The 23512-nt window shown below is 38.6% G+C and overlaps 1 protein-coding gene across 6 annotated transcripts in view; it reads left to right on the top strand.

Moving 5' to 3' along the window:
• Positions 1 to 23512, top strand: part of CEP295 (centrosomal protein 295) — a 53910-nt gene that overhangs the window by 16309 nt on the left and 14089 nt on the right. For 4 of the 6 annotated variants that reach the window (XM_035009382.1, XM_035009381.1, XM_035009378.1 and 1 more), the window contains exons 7-17: positions 4634 to 4774; positions 7048 to 7231; positions 7655 to 7822; positions 10069 to 10290; positions 14040 to 14132; positions 14276 to 14391; positions 16474 to 16611; positions 17055 to 17152; positions 17424 to 20916; positions 22383 to 22551; positions 22689 to 22832. In XM_035009382.1, coding sequence (XP_034865273.1) covers positions 4634 to 4774; positions 7048 to 7231; positions 7655 to 7822; positions 10069 to 10290; positions 14040 to 14132; positions 14276 to 14391; positions 16474 to 16611; positions 17055 to 17152; positions 17424 to 20916; positions 22383 to 22551; positions 22689 to 22832 — 4966 coding nt within the window. The remainder of the gene's footprint in view (positions 1 to 4633; positions 4775 to 7047; positions 7232 to 7654; positions 7823 to 10068; positions 10291 to 14039; positions 14133 to 14275; positions 14392 to 16473; positions 16612 to 17054; positions 17153 to 17423; positions 20917 to 22382; positions 22552 to 22688; positions 22833 to 23512) is intronic. The other 2 variants (XM_035009379.1, XM_035009384.1) reach the window with 2 other exon arrangements.

Genomic DNA, 23512 nt, shown 5'->3' with positions numbered 1-23512 from the left:
CAATAATTTAGCATCTTTTCTGGAGTAGAATGATAGGATCTTTACAGCAGGAATCATGCAAAAAATACTTGCTCTCTCGGCATACGTGGTTGGTGATTTCTTTTTTTTATTTTTTTAAAGATTTTATTTATTTATTTATTTATTTATTTATTTATAAAGATTTTATTTATTTATTTGACAGAGAGAGACATAGCGAGAGAGGGAATACAAGCAGGGGGAGTGGGAGAGGGAGAAGCAGGCTTCCCGCCGAGCAGGGAGCCCGATGCGGGGCTCGATCCCAGGACCTGGAATCATGACCTGAGCCAAAGGCAGACGCTTAACGACTGAGCCACCCAGGCGCCCCTTATTTATTTATTTGACAGAGAGAGACAGTGAGAGAGGGAACCACAAGCAGGGGGAGTGGGAGAGGGAGAAGCAGGCTTCCTGCTGAGCAGAAGCCCGATGCGGGGCTCGATCCCAGGACCCTGGGATCATGACCTGAGCCGAAGGCAGATGCTTAACAACTGAGCCACCCACGTGCCCCTATGGTGATTTTTTTAGCAGCTTTCTGCAAATAAATTATTTTCATGTGTTCAGTCAGCCTTTTTAACATGTACGAGTGCTATCATATTTTGCTTGAATCCTGATAAAGTAGTTCTAAAATCTCTTACATGTCATAAAATTTGTATTTGGCTGAAGAATAATTGGTCAGTCTACTATATCCCCACTTAGAGCCAGTTCTTCTCTGAATTATGTTCAGCCACGCTTACTTTCTGTGCACACAACTAATAGAACATGCTTGCAATTTCTAAGTTATTCATGGCCTTCATTGTGTTTGTTCCTTTGTCAACGATAGTTGCATAGCATTTGTTTAAAATGGATTTTTTTTTTTGTCCTAGAAGTATTTTTCCTTTTTTTTTTTTTTTAAAGATCTTATTTATTTATTTGACACAGAGAGAGAGAACACGTGGGCACACAGGCACAGGGAACAGCAGGCAGAGAGAGGGAGGAGAAGCAGGCTTCCCGCTGAGCAAGGAGCCTGATGCAGGGCTTGATCCCAGGACCCTGGGATCATGGCCTGAGCTGAAGGCAGATGCTTAACCGACTGAGCTACCCAGGTGCCCCTAGGAGTATTTTTCTAATCCAGTCCACTGTACTGTTTGTTGTGAGACCCAGCAAAATAGACAAGTAAAGCAGAAACTCTGCTGTCATACTTAAAAAGATTTCTGTCCAAATGTTTGATGTACGAAATGCAGAAATAGCATATTTAATAATAGCTTACTGTTTCGTGCACTGCAGAGTATAATTCATGGAAAAGTTTTTAGAAACGTTTTCTAAAAATTTTTGCTTGGGATTCACAGGTTTTGCAATATTCCTGTACCTTCTGAATTTAACTACTAAAAATGTAATCTAACAATTATTTCGACCAGATTTTTGTATAAATTTTTAGTGTCACTAACACAAATCTATAAGGGATTGTTTTCCTAAAAATTCTTGTAAAATCTTGTTTTGAGGTTAGGGCAGTGACTCTAACCCTTATTTTCTTCATATCCTTTATATACCTCATTGTGTTTGGACTGAGTATGTTTATTGTGAGTGTTGTATATTTTAAAGTCTTTCCTTCCCTTAAAATTTTGGTTTAGCAAAATTGACATTCTGCTATTAATTCACCCTTAAATGATATGACGAATTTCCAAACAATTTTTTTCTTAAAAATATCATGGCCTAGGGCGCCTGGGTGCTCAGTTGGTTAAGCCACTGCCTTCGGCTCGGGTCATGATCCTGGAGTCCCGGGATTGAGTCCCGCATCAGGCTCCCCGCTCAGCAGGGAGTCTGCTTCTCCCTCTGACCCTCCCCCTTCTCATGCTCTCTCTCTCTCTCTCTCTCATTCTCTCTCTCAAATAAATAAATAAAATTAAAAAAAAAAATATCATGGCCTAAGTGCAATGAAATATTGTTCCTAAAAGTTATTTCATTTAATTTTATGCATTTTAATTCCCTAAATAAATGTTTTGGAGACTACAGTATTGATTTAATCTAGCTTTTGTTGTTCTGCCTGGTTTTATGTAGATTTGTATAAATATTTATTGGCTCAAAACGGATATAATATTGAAAGTGTTGACGTGGTCTGCTTGCTCCCAAACCCAATGTCTCTAATTTAGCCTCCAGATCAGGGGTCATAAGGTACTATCTGACATCAGCAACAAATCATCTATAGAACCAATCAAGAGAAAGGGTTCTACTTGTCCAGGCCTTCTTGGACAACCAAAGGACTGGCAGCTGGGGTTTATCTTTTCCCTTCTGAAGGCTCAAGGGTTACAGCTTTATAGATAAGGTCAGTCCTGATCATAAACTTGTGTACATTTGCACAAAACAGTAGAGTTAACCTATCCCTCCTTGCCTTAAATCCCTGGTGCTCACCTCTTTTCCATGCTAATAAGTGCCCTTTGCGGTATGTTGTCCCCTTTCCCAGTAGGGTATTTCCCTCTGCATTAAAAACCTGTTCAGGCAGATATCCTTTCTCTTCATTGATTTTCTTAATTACACCCCGGAAACTGCTGCTGCTTCTGTTATCTTGATATTTTTAAGCCAAATCTCTAAAATTATCAAAGCGTCCTTTGCTTGCTTTAAATTCTCCAGCTTTAGATCTTTCACCTTCCTTTTGCTTTAAGACTTCCTTTTTCTTGGGTGCCTGGGTGTCTCAGATGGTTAGGCGTCTGCCTTCGGCTCAGGTCATGATCCCAGGGTCCTGGGATCGAGCCCCGCATCGGGCTCCTTCCTGCGCGGGAAGCCTGCTTCTCCCTCTTCCTCTCTCTGTCTCTCATTAATAAGTAAATAAAATCCTTAAAAAAAAAAAAAACTTCCTTTTTCTTGAATCATATTAGAGTTTATAGGTTATGTCTTTTCTTGTAGCAATTCTGCACCTACAGAAAAGCTGCATTTTCAATATGAGATAAAAGTTATTTTGCAGAAAGTGCAAGGTTTTCATGCCTGCCGTTGTAGCTGCAGCGATAGCTTTATAAATTCCCTTTTCTTTTTTTACAATTTCCTCAGACTGGATTCATGGCAGGCAACTGCAGCTGCAGACCACAACCCACAGTGTATATCAAGCAGTGCAACTTTTTCTTGTAATGTCATGACTTGTCTCTGCTTCTTGGGAGCACTTCCAGTATCACTAGTGGTACTTTGTATGGGCCCCATGATTCAGAGTTTACGGTATTACTCTCATAAACACAATGAAAAATACACAAGAACCACGAGACAATCACTTTTTTTTTTTTTAAAGGTTTTATTTATTTGACAGAGAGAAAGACAGCCAAAGAGGGAACACAAGCGGGGGTGGTGGGAGAGGGAGAAGCAGGCTTCCCGTGGAGCAGGGAGCCTGATGCGGGGCTCGATCCCAGGACCCTGGGATCATGACCTGAACCGAAGGCAGACGCTTAACGACTGAGCCACCCAGGCGCCCCGACAATCACTTTTTGCCACCATATACAATTTACTGGAGAGTTGAATTGTTCACACAGAAATGATTAGTGTCACACAGTGCTTTAAGCAGATATAACACTTGAGCTCACTGCGATAGCAACAGGATGTGGCTAAAAATTACAGATCCTGTACTACAGTTAATTTTATGCAGTTATGACTTAAATACTGAATCTTTATGTTTATTTCTCTAGACTGTGAATGCCTACCATGTTTGGTCTGTAAGTGCTTGTGTAAGTTTTGATAAATTTTAACTTTATATAGATTTTTATGTATTTATGGCAGTAAATGATAAAATAGACTAGTACCTTACATATATTTTATGCATTCATGGCATATCTAACTTTTCTTAATTTTTCAGTATTTCCAGGCTACATGATTCATCTGCTAGTTTTTTCAGATATTTGCAAATCTCCAAAATATTTTCCGATATGTTTACTGGAATAAACCCATGTTTAAGTGGACTTGCACAGTTTAAATCTGTTAAGGGTCAACTGTGGTAGCTTTCATAATCATCATTATTTCACCTAAGAATTTTGACATATGAAATAACATAAGGCGATGTTTACTTAAAGTTACATTTGGAATGCTTACCCATATTTAAAAGTGAACATTCAGGCGTAATAGTAAATCCAGGTAATGTGCCCTTCCCCCACTTACTTGCTATTGTTAGCTTGGTGAGATGATAGCTGACTGAACAATCACATAATCATTGATTATGTACAAGTTTTAGGAAGTCAGAAATTATATTAAAGTAGTTCAGTGATTTGGCCTTCCTGAGGTTGAAGTCAAGCAGCAGATGTTGACTGAAAACCAAAGACAAATCTCAGTGCTTCCCTAAATGACCTTTGCTGTCTGTGGCTTCTTAACTACTGGCTTTGTGAGTGCTTACAACACTGTTGTTTTACTGGAATTTCTTAACAAAACAACGATGGGGAAATGTGTGGGTAAGAATAGTGTGATCTGGTTTAAAATGAACCAACTTGCTAAACTTTCACTAACAATTTGATATTTTTCATATATACATGTGCTTGGTAATTGTGGGCATTTAAAAATACAACTCTTCTTATTTAATTTTATATAAGTAGGAAAACATGATTTTAAGGTTGTTTTTTAGTTATCACTTTATTTCACAATTTCTAAAATTGTCTAAAATGTTATTAATTGCTAGCCAGATCCTCATTTGGCTGCTGAAGAAGAAGCTAAAAGATTGGAAGAACGACAAAAACAAGCAGCACAGGAGAGAATGGAACAGTGTGAAAAGGCTCATGTACGGGGTTTCCAAGCAATGAAAAAGATCCATTTGGCTCAAGTAAGAATTCTGGCTGGGACCGCTGCTGGTAGACGGACTGAAAGACTAGGACTAACTGATTAGTATAAATGGTTTCAAAGTACAGAGGTATGAAGAATGGGAAAATAACAGTCTTTGATTCACATCATTTCAAGTTTCCCGACTTTTACCTCCTGTTTGAAATTCAGGTTGGGTGCAGCAATTCTCATGGTATATTGCTGTCTAAAAGTTTTTGTAATGATGAATTTATTAAAAGTTTAGTATTTTCATCAGCCAGAAATGGCCTGAAAAGAAATTAATCACTTTTCTTATTTAATGAATTGCATTTGTACTCTGCAAATTTTAGGATTCTGTTTATTAAATATTTACTTTGCAAAGCACTTGTTGGCTTTGTAGAGTATTGATTCAAAGGTAGAGTCATGATCCTGGCTATCAGGGAGCTTTGAAAAATTGTGTCATAGAGCCATACGATACATATTATGAAAATTGGCTTTATAATTTTAGCTTCTGTCATGCTTATTCAGTGAGTGTTTATCCTGAAACATAGCATAAAAATGATTCATTTTTGAAGTCAGACCATTTCTTCTGTATTTGACTAATCCATCTGGATGTTTCAAACACTCAATGTGCAGAGTGAGTTTTTAATTTCTGTGGGAATTAAAGGTCTTAAAGTTCGTTGGTATAATTTTAACTGATTTATAAATGACCTTCCTTAAATTTTTAGATTTTATAAACTGGGAGTAAATTATGATTAAAATAACTGATTGTCTGAATTATTACCAGTAATTATCATTTAAGATTTAAACTGATAGAAAAAAGTGTGAAAAGCAATTATAAACTGAACGCATTCTTCCATAAATCAGTGTGTTTAGTGGTTAAGAAGGTGGACTCCACAGTCTGCCTGGAATTTTCTCCCTTCTTCACTGCTTAGCTGGTTGACCTCAGCAAGTTACCTAGCATCTCTGAATTCTGTTTTATTGTCTGTTTTGTGAGGATTAAATGAGTTTAGTAAAGCCCTTAGAATTGTGCCTGGAACACAGCACAGCTGTGTTCTTGAAGACTCAGGAGAAACAGGCTCACAGCAAATGTCAGTGGTGATGGTAGTTGTTATTATAAAATAATTCAAATAGAATAATATGCCATACTTTCAGTGAGCCAGAAATCATATATTCAGATAATGTTGAAGTTAATTTAGTGAAATCGTTTGAATCTTAATATAAAAGAAATGAATTTATAAAACTTCATATAAGAATAAGTAGTGTTTATATTATCATTTGGCAAACACTATTACACGGGCTCTCTGCCTTTTGACTTAGTGTCTCTTACGTGAGAATGGTCATCAAAACGTGCAATCTCACCACTGGTAGAGGATTTCCTTTTCCCCAGGGGAGCCTTTTTGCTGCAGACCCCATTGTGCCTTGGGATCTTGTTTCCTGCTAGAGTCTGTTGTAACTAGTATTTGGCCTCTACCTGCTTCTCCAATACTATCTTTTCTCCTTGTGCATACCCTTTCTACCCATACCCTAGAGCAATGTATTCTCCCCAAATGCCCCGTACCTTCATCTCCATACCTCTGTGCTCCAGCTACTATTTCTTACTTGTACTCCTTCTCCTTCACCCACTTATATCTGGCTAAATCCTCAACTAAGGGGATGAGAGGTCTTCCCTTATCCTTCCTCACTATCCTTCACCACCAAAATGTAGTTAGATAACCTCACTAAAACACTGTACTTAAACTTTCATATTAGCCAGACCTTTTAAGGTTAAAGAAGTACATTCAGAACCCCTTTCATCATGGAGATTTGTGAGCGTGTGCAGTAACAAGAAATATCTGTTAAGCCAGTCACTCTGGATCGTGGTCCTTGCCCGGGACTGTTAACGTACATCCTGCTGGCTGCAGGGAGAACTGGAACAAAGTACACTGCAGGAGCCACGGCAGCTCATAGAGACTGTCACTTCACAGCCATCCTGAGAAAGGAGATCTGTAACCAGCAGACAATTTGGAAACTTTGTGGCTGACCTATCCTTCCGTAATGCTAACATAATACTAATTACCTGCATGTTGATCTCTAGGCTAGGAGTGAGATCGTGTTCCTAGCATCTCACGTGGTACCTGGCTTTCAGTAAATGTCTTTGAATGAACAGTTATGTCTTTTTGTGGCAGAAAGAGGGAAGGGGCAGGGAGAAAACTCCAGGCCTTGTTCCTCATGATTTCTCCACTTTTCCCTTCCTGTTAATGTCACTGTCTAAAGTCTGTGACTGAACTGTTGTTGATTAAGTCCCTCTTCTTGAAGACTCAGGAGAAACTAATGAAAGAACTCAAACAGCTCCACCAAGAGGACCTGGCACGTAGGAGACAGACTGTAGCGCAGATGCCACCACAACTAGCTGAGCTTCCGTACAAACGCAGTGAAATGAAAGAAGACTGGCAGAGAGAGCTGGAATTTGCCTTTGAAGACATGTACAATGCAGACAGGAGTAAGACTCTTTCACTTGCCGTAAGCTTTCAGCAGTGCTTCTAAGTGTTTTGCTGGGGGAATACATTTGTATTGACAAAGCAGTTTTTATGTTGGGATGAGTTCTTGGTTTGAAAGTGGCCCTCATATTTTAGACTTAGAAATGATAGTGGCCTTTCATGGGACACCTGGGTGGCTCAGTCGGTTAAGCATCTGCCTTCAGCTCAGGTCATGATCCCGGGGTCCTGGGATTGAGCCCTGCATCGGGTTCCTTGCTCGGCGGGGAGCCTGCTTCTCCCTCTGCCTCTGCCCCTGCTTGTGCTCACTGTCTCTCTCTCTGACAAATAAATAAAATCCTAAAAAACAAATGGCCTTTAAAATTTTATGCTCAAGTTCTTTTTAGTCATTTCAGAATGGAAACCTATCTCTCTCTTTCTTTACTGAGAAGTGAAAGGAAACCTGATTTTGCACCTCGAACCAGAAACTTTGCCCACTGTGACTGATCAGATCCAAGATGAAGAACTGGACCTTTCAATGGAACAAGAAAGTGTAGGAGAAACTGAAAACATTCCAGTGACAGAAGCTGAAACAATATGTTCTAGTGAAGCAGACGGTAAAAACAACTTCTGAGCTGAATATTACCATATTTCATAGAAAAAAAATGCTAGTAATTTGCCAACAGGAAAATCTGGTCTAATTTTAGTGCAAACAAATGACTAATACTAATGGGAGTGATGGAAGAAAGAAGCCATGTTTTTAGATTTTCCATCATTAAAGATCCTTTTCATATACATAGGAGGAAAGTCATTTTGTTCACATGTACATATAGTCTGAAGATTTTTAGGTTAAGTTAGATGCCCAATTCTGAATTTCTTTGAAGGCTCAGCATTATCTTTAGACTTCATCAAATCAGCAAAGATCCTGCTATGTTAATTACTGCTAAGTACTTCATGAACAATAATGAGTAACACAAACTTCAGTCTCTCTTCTAAACTTCACCTCTCTCCCCACCATTCTTAATTCTTTCACTTGGCTGTCTCACAGCTACTTAAAGCTCCCTGTCTGACTATACATTTAAACCTCCCTTGCGTACTGAAACTTTGTCTTCTTCATGTTAGTGAATGATACCACAGTCTGTAATTGTCTTAAGCCAGACCAGTGAACATTACCTGTAACACCTCCCCCTTTACTTCACGTCTCCTTAGAGACCAAGTTCTCTTTATTTTGATCTCTCCCCCTCCCCTGCCACCTACTAATACTGCCTTTGTTCAAAACCACTCAAGCTTTCTTATAAATCTTTATCCTATACTGTGGATAGGTACCCCTTTGAGGTTCCAACTCTATGTGGGTCTCCTGTTCAACTCCTCGGGTGAGACTCCTATTAGACTCTACGTTCTATCCCTGTCTCCTATGTCCACACTGCTGTCTAACAGTGTAAGGTTACTGTAGTTTGTCAGAAACATCAGAAGATGGGTTTAAGGTTCACTTCCTTCCAGAATTCCCAGTTATACTTTCTTTCTAGCCTCTGAAGAATCTTTGATTTCCTTACCAGATCAGCAGTGCCTTTAAGGAAGATAGTTTTACTGTTTCATCCAGCGTTTTCAGTTTTTTAATTGGGAGTATTATTCAGATCTCTAGTTTGTCAGAATTGTAATTCTTGCCTTATCCAAAGGGACAGTTACTTTTCAGCTCCTGCTAATCCCATTTGGAATTGCTCAATGTTGCCAGCTCTCTTGATTTTTCAAAAGAATGTAGGAATCCCATTGATTCAAAAAATCCATTTTTAAAAATACTGGCAACAAATTTAATTTCTTAAATATGAGTGCGTCACAGACTAATGATGATTGAAAGAAGCGAGGCAGAAAAGAATACCTAAATATAATTCCATATTTATGAAGTTAAAGTAAACAGACAAAACTAATCTGGTCTTGAGATTAGAACAGTGGTTATCTTAGGGGTGTACTGAGTGGGAAGGGGCATGAGGGAGCTTTCTAGGTGCTCGTAATGTTCTACATAATGATCTGGATGGTGTTACATAGATACATGTAAAACTCTGAGCTCTACTCTTAGCTTTTGTGTGCTTTATTGTTTGTAAGTTAAAATTAAAAAGTTTTTAAAAAAGTATGTCAGGCAAAACTGCAGTTCGCCAGTTTTCAACTTTAATGGATTTCTTAAATTTTATTCCTTGATTAAGCCAGAGAACCATGTATTTACAGCACAGTTTTAGAGAATTGTTTGTACTATGCTGAGTTTTGGTGTTGTACCACCAACCCATAGGGAAGAATGGGGAAATAACTGAAGAATTTTCTTTTTAACTGAAAGGGATCTCTTTATGAAGATAGGCGGGAAAAATTTTCTCCAGATAGTACCAGGAATAATTTGGGAGCACCTGATTGGCTTTTAAGGTTATAACTAGTAACGTTTTCCTCTGTAGCTTACTAAGAAGTACAGACCCATATTTGGGACCCTTCTCTAGGATAGAGTATAAAGTCTTACAGAACATTTTGAATGCTAATCTCACAGGTTAATTATGTGATATGCATTCTGTCATCATTAGGAAGCAGAATAAACCTCTCCGTGATAAATTTTAAGCTTAAAATCGGTGTTGCATGCATATTGTTGGAAAATAGTTGAATTTTGGTGCCTTTATTTAAATTTAAATTGAAAATTATTCCTGGTTATAAAATTGCAATTGGGGTCAAATATAATTGTACGTGCTGTTAAATTATAAATGAAAAATATGGAGGAATATAAAGTTGTGCTTTTTTCTTAACTAGTGTTTGTGCGGTTGTTAAGTAAACTGGAATAATTTGCTTGGTATATAACAGGTCCTGAGTAAGTTTTTTTCTTTTCTTTTAGTTCCCCTGGCAATGAAGACCCACCAGGTCCCTTCAAAAATTCTTTTTAAAAAATTATTAAATAAGATCCGAAGCCAAAAATCTCTCTGGACAATTAAATCCACATCTGAGGATGAAAGTGAAGTGATTACAACTCTTAGTGAAACCGAGAGTAAAGCACCAACAGTCGAATCAGGAGCAACTGTTGGTGAAGAGAGAACATCATCTTCTGGGCAGGAACAAGGTGGTTCTCTCCAGAAGTCTCATTTTGTAGCACACCTTTCTAAGTTGTTCAAAAATATGCTCATTCCTGAAACATCAAAGAATAGTGGTCAAAAGGAAGAAAATGCTTAAAGCCCATAGTGCTGCTACTTCAAGGCGGTAAATGTTTAAAAACCTTCATGAACCTTCTTCCAGACACACTTTAACGTAGTAGTATTATTTATACATGGTTGACCCTTGAAAAATGGGTTTGAACTGCATGGGTCTAATTATATGCTTGGTTTTTTTGCATAAACAGAAGATTTTTTGAAGGTTATGACAGTTCGAAAAAACAAACTGCACAGCCTAAAGTTACAGAAAAAATTAGAAAGTTAGGTATTTTAAGAATATAGTATGTAATACATATAAGATACAAAGTATGTGTTAATCAACTGAGTATGTTATTGGTAAGGCTCCCAGCCAACGTAGGCTATTAGTAAAGTTTTTGGAGAGTCAGAAGTTGTAAGTGGGGGGTTTGGCTTCTAACTCTGGCATTGTTCAAGGGTCAGCCGTATATATTAGTAATAGTCCAATGTAACTGATGAATCAAAATTAACCAGTTTGTTATTGTTAAAACATTTAGCCAGTTTCTAATTTTTCTTGTTATTTTTTTGTGCTATTGTGAGCATCCTTTTAGTAGTCTTTGCGTACATCTTTATTTCCTTAGGAACAACTCTTGAAAGAATTCCTGAATCAAAGAATATGAACAGGTTAACAGCTTTTGAATACGTTGTATTGTGTGTTTATTTCACATTGCCACCAGAAATTTGGTTTCTTTGTCACTCTTAAAGAAGTTTTTTTTGGTAGATGAAAGGCTGTGAAATAAATTTCCAGAAGTTACAAAGGTCAAGCCAGAACATTATGTGGACTTACAGACTAACAGATGAGTCGTGATGATGTAATTCCTCTTTCGTTTTTTTTTTTTCCTTAGAGTTTTATCTTCTGTACTTTTTAAAAAATATGATTGGATTTGTATGGAAGTATTTTGCTACCAGGCTTCTGAAAGAAGTGACATACAGTCTATGTCTAGATTTTGGACTTTATCCTAAGTACAACAGGAGATCTGGAACTAATTTCTTCACTTGACCTCTTGACACCACCCTCTCAGTTTTCCTACCATAGTGGCTCCTCCTTTTTGATTTCTTTTGCTGCTGTTCTCATCTCTACAACCACTAGTCATTGCTCCCAGAGCTTGTTTCTCTGATCCTTTCACACTCCCTGCTTGAATGCTATTGTCATGACTTTACATTATCATCTTTATTCTGATGACATCTGAGTGTCTTTCTAGCCTTGACCTCTCCTTTGAACTACACTCATTTACTTAAATGTCTATTTGACATCTTATAATCACATCTTAAACTTTTCCGAAAGTGAACTCTTAATATCCCTTCTCACCCTCCCCTTGCTTTTCCTACATGCTTCCACATTTCAATAAGTGGCAATGAAATTCTGTCGCTCAAGTTGAAAAGCTTGGTGTTCTGGTTCCCATTCTTTATATCCTACATCCAAATCATTGCCAATCCTGTTGGTCTCACTTCCAAACCTATCCACACTCCAGCCAGTTCTCACCACCTACCATCCTAGTTTAGGCTATGTTTCTTGTCCATTGTAAATTCTTGGCATTGGCCTCCTAACTGGTCTGTCTGCAGATTTTGCACCTCCCTGCTACGATCTAGTCCCAGAATCTTCTTAAAACACAAATCACGGGGATTAACATAAGAATAAAAAATAAATAAATAAATAAATAAAGCACAAATCACCTCTAGTCATTCCTCGGGGAAGGCTTCCAACAACTACCCAATTCATTCGGTTAAAACCAAAGTCTTACAGTGGCATCAAAGCCTTGTATAATACATACACATATATACCCCTCTCCCACCATTTCTTTCACCCTCACTTTCTCTAACTTCATTTTCTCCCACACCTCCCTCCCAAACTACTCACCATAGGCATTGGCTTCCTGGCTGTTCCTCAAACATAGCAAACATGACTTACATGGCCTTTGCAAATTGCTGGTCTTTTTGGCTGGGGAGCTCTTGGATATTTCTATGCCTCACTCACTTCCTTCAGATACTTGCTGAGACATGGCTTTCTCAGTGAGGCCTTCTCTGTTCACTCTATATAAAATGGCAAGTTTTGGGGCGCCTGGGTGGCTCAGTCTTTAAGCTTCTGCCTTTGGCTCGGGTCGTGGTCCTGGGATCCTGGGATCGAGCCCCACATCTGGCTCCCTGCTCAGCGGGAAGCCTGCTTCTCCCTCTGCCTCTCTTGCTGTGTCTCTCTCTGTCAAATAAATAAAATCTTTAAAAAAATAATAAAATGGCAGGTTTCTACACTCCTCCTCCTCCTCCTATAGCCTTCACTCCCGATCCCCTTTACCCTGCTTTTTTTTTCTCCGTAGCTCTTACCTTCACTCCTTCCGTTGCTCTTACCAGCACCCCCTGGACCATAAATTTACTTCCTTGGTTTAGTTGCTTCTTGACCCTTTCTCCACCCTGTACATCCTTCAATTCCATTGAAGAGAGGAACTAGGTTTTCTTTATTGCTGTATCCCCAGGGCAAGACCAGTGCCTTGAACATAAAAGATGCTCAATTAGTATTTGCTGGATTGAGTAGCTTAAAACAAGAGTGGATTGGAAGTCAGATGTAGATATGATATTTAAAGCCATGGGCATAGAAGAACTCTTCTAGGAGAAAGAATTTAGTGAGAAGAGGTCTTATGACACCATTTGAGGGACTCCACCATTTATAAGATGACTAAAGAAGGGGCAGACAGCAAAGGTGGTAAAAAGGAGTGGCCGACAAAGTAGGAGAGAATGTGGTTTTAGAATTCAGTAAAAGGAGGCTCTTTCGTCTTCAATCCATAACCACGTTATTTTTTAAAAGGCCCTGTACGAGTTGGCTTTCTTCAGCATAATCTTGCTTCATTCATTCTCCCGTTTGTCTGACTACATCTCCTATTCATTCCTACCTCCCCACCTTCTTTACCTGGCTCATTCCTTCTTACCTTTCAGATGCCTGCCTAAATGTCATTTCCTAAGACAAATCTCACCTGAGCCCCTAGTCTAATTTAGATTCTCCTGTAATACTCTACTGCATAATCCTTTCTTTCTCTTATATAGCACTTACCAGTTACTAGTTTTGTAATTTTTTCTTAGGATGATTAATGTTTCTGTCCCCCCACTTGCCCTGTAAAACCTCCTTTAGGCCTTTTTAAAATTTGCCACTGTATCCCCAGCATGCAGCACGTAAGTAGGAGCTGTATAAATGAGTGAGTGAATGAATGAATGCTTGATGCAGAGTTTCTGACTACCCTGATATGGTCCAAGAAACTGCTTTAACTTCCTTTTCCTTCTCTGTTCTGATTTCAGAAATAAGAAAAATCCTATCTAAAAATGGCAGGGATACATTCCTTAAGCTTCTCTTTAAACTTAGGTGTCTTGCTTTGTCTATCCTTCTTTGCTTTTTCCTTGTGTTTGAAACTGTCAGTAAACCTTTTTAATCAGTTCTTCATTTTTTTCCTTTTGGTTCACAATTTTAGTCTCCCATCTGTCTTCTGGTACTAGGCTCAAGTTTAATGTATAAAATATGCAGTCATCTGGAACAAGACTGGATCTTAACTAAATATGACAGACGAGCCAAAATTGAATTGTTAATCCAAATGCAGGTTTTTGTTACTTTGTTCAGATTTAGGCTTACAGTGATAATATGTTCCTAATAATATATCTACTACAGTTGCTGAGAGTGATACTCTAACAGTTGACTCTGGACCACTTACTAGTGAAGAGAAACCACTTTCATTGGATATAGACTCTGAAAAGGAAAAAGGTATTTCTTTTTTATCACATTCTCAAATTAAAGTTGCTCAACTTAACATTTTTTTCCTAATAAAATTACATATGTGGTAAATGAATAAAGAGAATTATAGCGTTGTCAGAATTCTAAATTATTGAAACTAATTTTTGTTTTAGGGATTCTCTTAGAAATAAAGGAGGCTCAGCCTATCACAGCTGTAGCTCAGAGTTCAGTTCTACTTCATCCTCAAGAAGAAGCAGCCAGAATTAGAATGGCAGCAAGGCAGAAACAGGTAATCTGAAATTTTTATTTTTAGAGGTTTCTTTCTTCCCCTAGGTTCTATAATTTTGTGTGATCAATGAAATTTGTCTTACTGTCTGGCTGCTTTTGATACTATTTCTTCTGTCTTGTTTTATTCATTCAGCTGATAGAAGATACTTCATCTTTGCTTGTACTACTCATTTGACCCTTACTGCATTCTGTTTTATATTTAATACTTTTGTTAGAGACTATCTTTTTTGAAAATTCTATTTACTTTACAGTTTCTGGTGCAATGCTTTGTACATAGTAAGTGTTCAATAAATATTGGTTGAGTTCAGCTAGGCTTTATAACCTCAAAAGTTTTTTTGAAAAATAGTATTTCAGAAGAAAAATTGTTAATTCAACCTCCTTAACTATAATTTTGGTCCCATTTGCTTTAATACAAGATTTTTTTTTAACACAGATTTCCTTGAAAGATGTTAATTGTCACTAAGCTAGTTTATAGTCATAGTTTTTATGAAAATACAGCTGGGAAGTAAGAATTCTGTAAACCAGTATTTCTTCTCAGATGAGTGTTTTCTAATCAGTATTCTAAAGCAGTATTGTCCAGTAGAGCTTTCTCTGGTTATGGAAATGTTCCATATCTGTGTCCCGTTATGGTACCTCCTAGCTGCATGGGCTATTGAATACTTGAAATATGACTAGTATAACTGAGTAACTGAATTTTCAGTTTTATTTTAATTCATTTAAATTTTAAGAGTCACATGTAGCTAGTAACTATTGTATTGATAGTGTAGTTCTAGAGGTACTACAGAAATGTAAATGGTCTAAGTTCAGTGGCTCCCGTGAGTGAGGGGAAAGTAGGGAAGATGCAGACAAGAACTCAGCTGTAGCCCTCTTGCCTGAAGGAATAGGTAAAATACCAGATTGAGACATTTTTTATTTTGAAAACAAGATTATTCTTCATTATCTGTAGCAGAAGTGTTCCTCTTCATAAAATTACCCATATATTCCTTGTTCTACTTATTCAGTAAATATTTATGTGTCTGCTGCTTCAACATCGATGGACTATGGGAACATGCTAACCGAAAGAAAGCGGTCACATAAGAGCACATATTGTATAATTTTATTTATTTTAATATCCAGAATAGGCAAATACTTAGAGACAGCAAGTAGATTAATAATTGATAAGGTTGAGTCTGGTGGAAGGATGAGGGGAAAGCAGGAAAGAGGAATGGCTGCTAGTGTGTATGGGATTTCTTCTTGGGGTACTGAAAAAGTCCTAAGATTAGTTTGTGGTAATGTTCGCACAACCCTGTGAATATATAAAAAGGCTGAAGTAAATACTTTGGGTGAATTTTATGGTATGTGAAATATTTCTCAATAAAGCTTTAGAAAAAGTTTAAAAATATATATATTTATGTGTTATGTGTGTTCTAGGGACTGTAGTAGGTACTGGATTTAGCACACGACCAGTCAGACTAGTCCCTGTCCTTAGGAAGCGTGGAGCTCCTCTGACATGTTCTAATTATTTGGATCTCTGTGTGTTTGTGTGTGTGTGTGTGTTGGTGTAATACTAGAGTTTATGTGTCAGCCCTCTGCCATTGTCTTCCCGTCTGTTTCACACCTGACAGAAGACACAGAATGTTGCTCATATATTATTTGGCCTCTAGATAACTGTACTCCCTTTATGGGTATGCCTAAGAAGTCAAATTATTTGTGAGGCCTTGATATTTAATTTCTTCAGTCATTTTTCTTGCTGAGAACACTGTAAATTTAAAGATGCAAACACAGAATTTGGCTGAGCATCATTTGCTGCTTCTCTGGAGGTGGGTCTTGAGTGGTGAGCAAGGTTTCACCGTGCTCCCACAGGAAGTGGGGACAGTTAATGTGTTTATTTTTTCCTTCCCTGTCTCTTTTTCTCCTTCCTCCTTTTCCCATCTCACCCTCTTCCTCCCTCTGGCAGGGGCAGTAACAGATAAAACATTACCACTTTCTTCTCAGGTAACTGGTATTCTTGGTGATGAGATCGGTTTCTTGTCAATGTAATTCATATAAACTTTTCTTTTGTCTGAGTTTGTTGTTAATAGATAGTAGTATTTTTGTTACTTAGATAATGGAAATAGAAGAGCAGAAGCAAAAGCAGTTGGAATTACTTGAACAAATTGAACAACAGAAGTTAAGATTAGAAACTGATTGCTTCAAGGCTCAGCTGGAAGAAGAAAAAAGGCAAAGAACACAGCAGACTGGGGTAGGATGCAGGAAATCTCATCCCTACATAGGTTGTTGGGGGATAAGAAAATATGAGCAGTCGTAGCATTCAGGAAAGTAAAATGCATTTGTAATTTTTATTTGGTAATTTTTTTTCTTTTAACACTGTGTGTGCATATATAAGTAGATATAGATACATGTATATGTGAGCTTATACAGACCTAATGGCTTTCATCTTTCAGTTTCTAAAGGGTACAAGTATATGTGACCTTGATTTATAAATAAAGTGTGTGTTGAGCTCTTGGACTTGGCACTAAAGGAGAATGGTGGATTACTTCATTTCTTAATAATGGAAGTGCCAGTCTTTTTTACGAAAAATAAAGCTGTATGAAAGTTTACAGTTGTAGAACTTCAGTTTATATAAAATACTTTAGTACTTGTTTCTGGATTTGCCTTTTAATTAGTAGCTTTGTCTTTTATTAGGTTGGCACTGCTCCAGCACCATACAGTGTAACTTCTGATGAAGATAATCATAGGCAGATGATTCGTAACTATCAACATCAGCTTTTACAGCAGAACAGGTATTAGCTAGGGTACAATTTATATGTGATATACTGTGTGGCTGCCTCTTCAGGATTTATTATTTGTTTTATATGAAGATCTAATCAGAATTCCCTTCGAACTATAGTATATAAGTTTCCCAAAGAACAATATGAATGTTGTTCTTTTTCCATCATGATAATGGCCAAACCTAAATTGCTATTTGTTGAATTTAATGTGTAGACACTTGAGAATATAGGGCATTTTTTTCATCAAGAAAGAATAATCTTTGGTTTTTTGTGCTTGTTATAGGTTTCACAGACAGTCTGTTGAAACAGCCAGGAAACGATTACTCGAATATCAGACTGTGTTAAAAGGAAAGTACTCATCCGGGTTAGCCACTTCATTGATACCTGATTCTGTTATATCAGTACTGCCACAGAATTCTCAAAGACCCACTGTTATATCAGAGCATTGGGATCAAGGTCAGAGACCCAAGTTGAGTCCTAACAAATATCAACCTATACCATCCATACAGATCTCCAAATTAGAACAAGATTATTTTCAGGTTCCAAGAGAAAGTCTCTTTCCACAAAGACAGGTAGAAACAGACAAATTAATCACTTCAGATGTTTTAGACAGGCAGTCTTTGGAATCGCAGGAACAACCTAAGCAACTCTCGCAGAGTGAAGTACAACAGAGAGACTATAAATTGGTTCATAAAGATTCTCATACACTTTCAAAGCCTTTGTCACATGATAGGCTGCTAATACAGGATCCTAAAGAAATAGCTGAAATATCTAGGGCAACAACTTTTCAAACTTCAGATCCCCATCAAAGGTTCTCAGAGAACAAGGAAAGTATACCCTCCATCCTAACTGAACGTTCTTCATTCCAGCCACTGTCAGCTGAGCATGCTTTTAGTTCTCTGCCTGCTGCAGTTGGATCTGGAAAAATCCAGGAATCCTTTTCAGCCATGAGCAAAAGTGCAGTTTCTGTAAGTCATTCTGTAATCAGCCAAATGCAGGATAAGTCTTTACCAACCTCAGAGAATATCACAGCCCAGCTGGGTAATTTGAAGGCTCTCCAAGAACAGTTAGACCTACAGAAGGAAGTTCTTCGGTCAAGACAGGAAGCTCAGGAACGATTGCTTTTGTACAAACAGAAAGAATTGGAAGGACAAACTGGCCTCTCTGTCTCCCTTCCATTAGTATCTCTGGATTCAGTTGCCACACTGCCTTCTGCCAGAGCTGCATCGGGGAGAATCCAGGAATCTTCTCCAACCAGGGATGATACTGCAGTTCCCTCAGGCCATCTTGGGCTCCCACGACTTCCGGATAGGCTTTTGAGTTTTTCACAGCCTGTCTTATCACAGCAAGATAATTTTAAATTTCTCCAAGAACAGTTAAATATTCAGAGGGACAGCCTTCAGGCGAGGCGAGAAGCCCAGGAAGTATCATGTGTACATAAACAGAGTGAATTGAATGGAAGAATATGGTCTGAACAGACTGCACCCCCTTCTCTCCCTTCTCACATAGCTCAGCATACATTTACTTCACTACCTTCTGCTGGCACTCATTCTAGAAAGATCCAGGAGCAGTTTTCATCTGAGAGTGCAAAGGGACTTCTCTCAAGCCAGTCTGAAGACCAAAAATCTCAGGTTGGGTCCTTGAGTTTCCTACAGCAGTTCCTACCTCTGCATGATAGTTTGCAGTTGCTCCGAGAACAGGTGACTACACAGAGGGATGCTCTTCAGGCCGGGCGGGAAGCCCAGGCAGAATTGCTTTTGCATAGACCAAGGGATTTGGGAGACAGTAAGTCTGGGCAAATGAGTTCTTCACTTCCACCAGCGGTTTCTCCGTCTTTAGTTACTTCACAAACTTCTGCTAAAACTGAGCCAAGAAGAATTCAGAACTTTTATTTATCTGAAAAGGAGAGTGTTCTTCCCTCCAGTCATCCGGTAATCCCAGCATTTCAGGATGAGCCTCGTGGTTTCCCACAGCATAACCTGCCACGGCAAGAAAATTTGACAGCATTTGAAGAACAGTCACACACACACAGGGTAATGCTTGGTGCTGAACAAGAAACTCGGGAATTTGTACACAAACCACATGAATTAGAAAAAATAGTTTCTTCTGAACAGACTGGCACCTCTTTATCCCTGTCCCAGGTAGCTGAGTCTGAAAGATTCCAGGAATTTATGCCAATCAAGAGTGACAGTACAGTTCCCTTAAGCCAGTCTAAGATTCCGAGATTTCAGGAAAGACTTCTGGGATTTTCACAGCTTGGCTTGGAGGAACACCAAGAATGGCTGGATACAGAGAAGGCGGTCCTTCATTTTAGCCAGAAAACCCAAGGAAATGTATCTTCGGAACAAACTGACTCCTCATTCAGACCCCAGGTAGGACAGCCTTCATTTACTTCGTTACCTTCTGCTGAATCTGGTACAACACAGGAGCCTCCTTCAACAGAGAGTGATGGTAAAAATCTTGCAAGCCATCTTCAGATCCCACAATTGCAGGATAGGCTTTTGAGGATATCACAACTTATTCGGCCTCAACAAGATAATTTGAAGGTGCTTGGAGAAAGGTTAGCTACACAGAGAGAAGCTATCGTTCAATCTAGACAGGAAGCTCAGGAAGAATTACTTTTGCACAAACAGAGTGAGTGGAAGCAAAGAAAAGCTCCTGAGCAGGTTGGCTCCTCTTCCTTCCTACCCCCAGTTATACAGCATTCATTTGCTTCATCACCTCTTAGTGAATCCGGAAGAATCCAAGAACCATATTCAACTAAGAGTGATAATACAGGTTCCTCAAGACATTCTGAGACACCAGGATTGCCTGATGGGCTTTTAGGTGTATCACAGCCTATTTTACCTCAGCAAGATCACTTGATTGCACTTCAACAGGAACGCTTGTATGCACAAAGAAATTCCCTTCCGTGTGGCAAGAAAACCCAGAAAGAATTGGTTTTGCCCAGACAGTATAAATTTGAGGAAGAGTTATCTTCTGAGCATTTTGTCCAGCTTCCCCAGGGTGATTTGAAAGTACTTCAAGAGCAGTTAGAAATACAAAGGAAAGCCATTCGATCTAGACAGGAAGTCCAAGAAGAAGTACTTTTGCAAAGACTAAGTAAATTGGAGAAAAGGGTATCATCTGAGCAGATTAGCTCTTCATCATTATCCCAGGGAGCACCGCCTGTTGCTGACTCTGAAAGAATCCAAAAGCCTCTTGCAACCAGAAGTAACAGTACTGTTCCCTCAAGTCATCCTGAGATCCCAACATCCCAGGATAGACCTTCAAGTTCATCACTACCTGTTCTGCCTCTGCAAGATTCTTTGACAGCCCAGTTGGACTTACAGAGGGAAGTGGTGCATTCTAATGAGAAGGACCGAGAAGAACTGCTGTTAAACAAACAAACAAAATTGACTGAAAGTGAATCTGCCGGGCATGCTATTCCCTCTTTGTTTTTACCCACAGAAAGCGAGCATTCATTTATTCCACTGCCTTTTGCTGAAGTTAAATCTAAAAACCATGGTGAATTGTATTCATCTAAGAATGAACATGCAGCTCCCTCAAGCAATTCCATGATCCCCAGATTTCAAGATAGACTTGTGTGTTTTTCACAACCTGTCTTAACTCAGCAAGATAACCTAGGACTTCAGAAGCAGCTGGATCTACAAAAGAAAGTTCTGCAATATAGCCAAAAAGCCCAAGAAGAATTGCTTGTACAGAGACAAACAGCATTGCAGCAGCAGATACAGAAACATCAAGAGACCTTGAAGGATTTCTTTAAATATAATCAGGTATGTATTAAACTTGAATACCTAGAAATTAAATTAATAGAGGTAACCCGACTCAGACAAGCTAGATATATTTTTAATCTCAGGCCTAAATAAATTCTCAGTTATTTGAGAATAAATGGTTTGACCTTAACTGCTTTAATTTTCTACCTTAAACACTGGAAATTAAAACATAAAAATTGAGGGCGCCTGGGTGGCTCAGTTGGTTAAGCGGCTGCTTTCGGCTCAGGTCATGATCCTGGAGTCCCGGGATCGAGTCCCGCATCGGGCTCCCTGCTCAGCAGGGAGTCTGCTTCTCCCTCTGACCCTCCTCCCTCTCATGCTCTCTGTCTCTCATTCTCTCTCTCTCAAAAAAAAATAAAAATAAAAATAAAAATTGACTCTACCTTGCATGGTGTTTATGAGGTTAATAGTTGTTTGAAGCCCAACTGATTTCAGCCTTATTTTGACATAGCCAAATGCAAACACCCTTAAAAATGCAGATTGCCATTTGAAGTTTTTTTATAAAGGCTTTGAGCTTACCATGAGATTAAATTGCAAGGGCACTTGGGTGGCTCAGTCGGTTAAGCATCTGCCTTCGGCTCAGGTCATGATCCCGGGGTTCTGGGATCCAGTTCCCTGTCGGGCTCCCTGCTCAGCGGGGGTGGGGGGGGTCTGCTTCTCCCTCTGCCCCTTCCCCTCCACTCATGAGCACATGCGGGCACGCTCTCTCTCGCAAAAATAAAAATCTTTTTTAAAAAAAGATTAAATTGCAAACTAATTAGCAGAATTTCTTTTATGCAAATAGCAAGTCTTGTGCTTTCTGTATAGCACTTTGTCGACATTTGTATTTGAATCAAAATTAGTACCACCTTTTTCCGTTAGTGACAATATCACCACCTGTTCTAAAACTGGCATGATTTTAGGCTGATGGGCAGTTAGACGTGCTCTTTGTTATTGAGTTGGTGAGAAGACTCTGGCACGGTCACATTGACATTCATGGTTTCTCTGTAGGGGAGATGAGTATATTCTCCTGAATGTGAATCTATCCATTTTATTTTAATAGGCCACTTCCTGAATCTATGATTTAGCCTAAATTGAATTCTATAAATCCTTTGACATTCAAAAGAAGCCTGAGTTGAGTTCATGAGAGCTTTGAGTTGTAGGGATTTCCTGGTCATTTTAAGGAAAAGTAATGGGGAAAGAAAAGCAGGGAAGAGTACTCAAGTATAATGTCTTACTAAAAGACACAGTAGAGACTAAGTTTTTAAGTCCAAGCCCTGTGAAAGGCCATACTTTTCAATGGAAGTATCACCTTTTCTGTATTAGAAGCATTTCGCATTTTTTTAAATCTCTAAAATTGCAATAGTGTATTTGATGGAAATATTTGGTTGAGGTTCTAATTTAAGAAGGATGATACACATCTGGTGAATTCTTCACATGATCCCTCATCTTGTGTCATCCCCACCCTCAATTGTCCGCTTTCTCAGATAAGTAAGCCCACAGCTGAAGGTGATGTAGACACTCAGAAGCTCAGAGAGTGGCTTCCTCATCTCCAAGACCTAGCAGGAGATGATCAGGAAGGCATTAGTCTTGCGAGTAGGAGCAACTGTGGTGATAATCAGCTGCTTTCAGAAGAGAGTGGTGCCAAGCAAAGTGGTAAGATAACTCCGTTTTTTTATTGTAACTATCCTGATTATTCTTTACTTTCACCTTCAGCAACCTGGTGGCTGAAATAAAGCTTGTCGTATGCTAACAGATTTGTACTATGCCTGAATCTGTCACTGACTTGATAGGTGAGCATCTGGACAAAGAACTGGCCAGGAGATCCTCAAAGCCCCCTGTAGCAAAAGTGAAATGTGGCTTGGACTTGAACCAGCATGAACTCAGTGCTATACCAGAGGTAGAGTCACCAGCAAGTGGCAGAACGTCTATACTAGGTAAATAAATGGTTTGATAAAACAGGATTTTTTAATAGTTTTTTCACCATGCTAAATTTCTTGTCTTGAAGAAACAGGCTGTGAGTATTCATGAAAGAAAGAAATGGTTTACATAAACAGTATTTAAAATTTGGACTTAAATGTGGCATTAAGTGACTAGTTTCTTCTCGTAAATGGTGAAAATCTGTTTACTGTAGACAAAAATTCTTCAGTATCCTCTGCTTCTGACACTCTTGCTTCCCTCTGCTTCCTTTCATATCTGCCTTCTTTCTAAACCTGTTTCTTTAGGAGTAACTCTGTGTTTTCTTTTCTTCTTTGCTGCTTTTCTACTTCAATAGCTTCACTGCTGTTTTCTTGTATTTTTTATAGGATAATTATTATGCTTAAAATCCTGGCTTTAAAGATAGTTACAACTATATTTCTTCTCTCTACTTCTTCCTAGATGCAATTATCTAGGAAAAGTCCTCCCTGCAATCTTCAGTAAATAGCCCTATTTGAATTTCATAATTATTTTTAGAATTCAGACTCAAGTAATTGATCAAATTTATCAAAGCACATTCTTTTTTAAGGGGGAAAATTGGCTTTGTCACTAGAAAAGTACGTAGAAGTGCAGTATTAACTGCTGCTTTGGTCTTAAGCCATAAAATATTGTACCTTTGTTTCTGACTGAAAGAATTAAG

This window comes from Mirounga leonina, unplaced genomic scaffold (assembly GCF_011800145.1).
Source record: "Mirounga leonina isolate KUSES-001 unplaced genomic scaffold, KU_Mleo_1.0 Mir_153, whole genome shotgun sequence".
Classification (NCBI taxonomy): domain Eukaryota; kingdom Metazoa; phylum Chordata; class Mammalia; order Carnivora; family Phocidae; genus Mirounga; species Mirounga leonina.
This window is presented reverse-complemented; position numbering and strand designations above follow the sequence as displayed.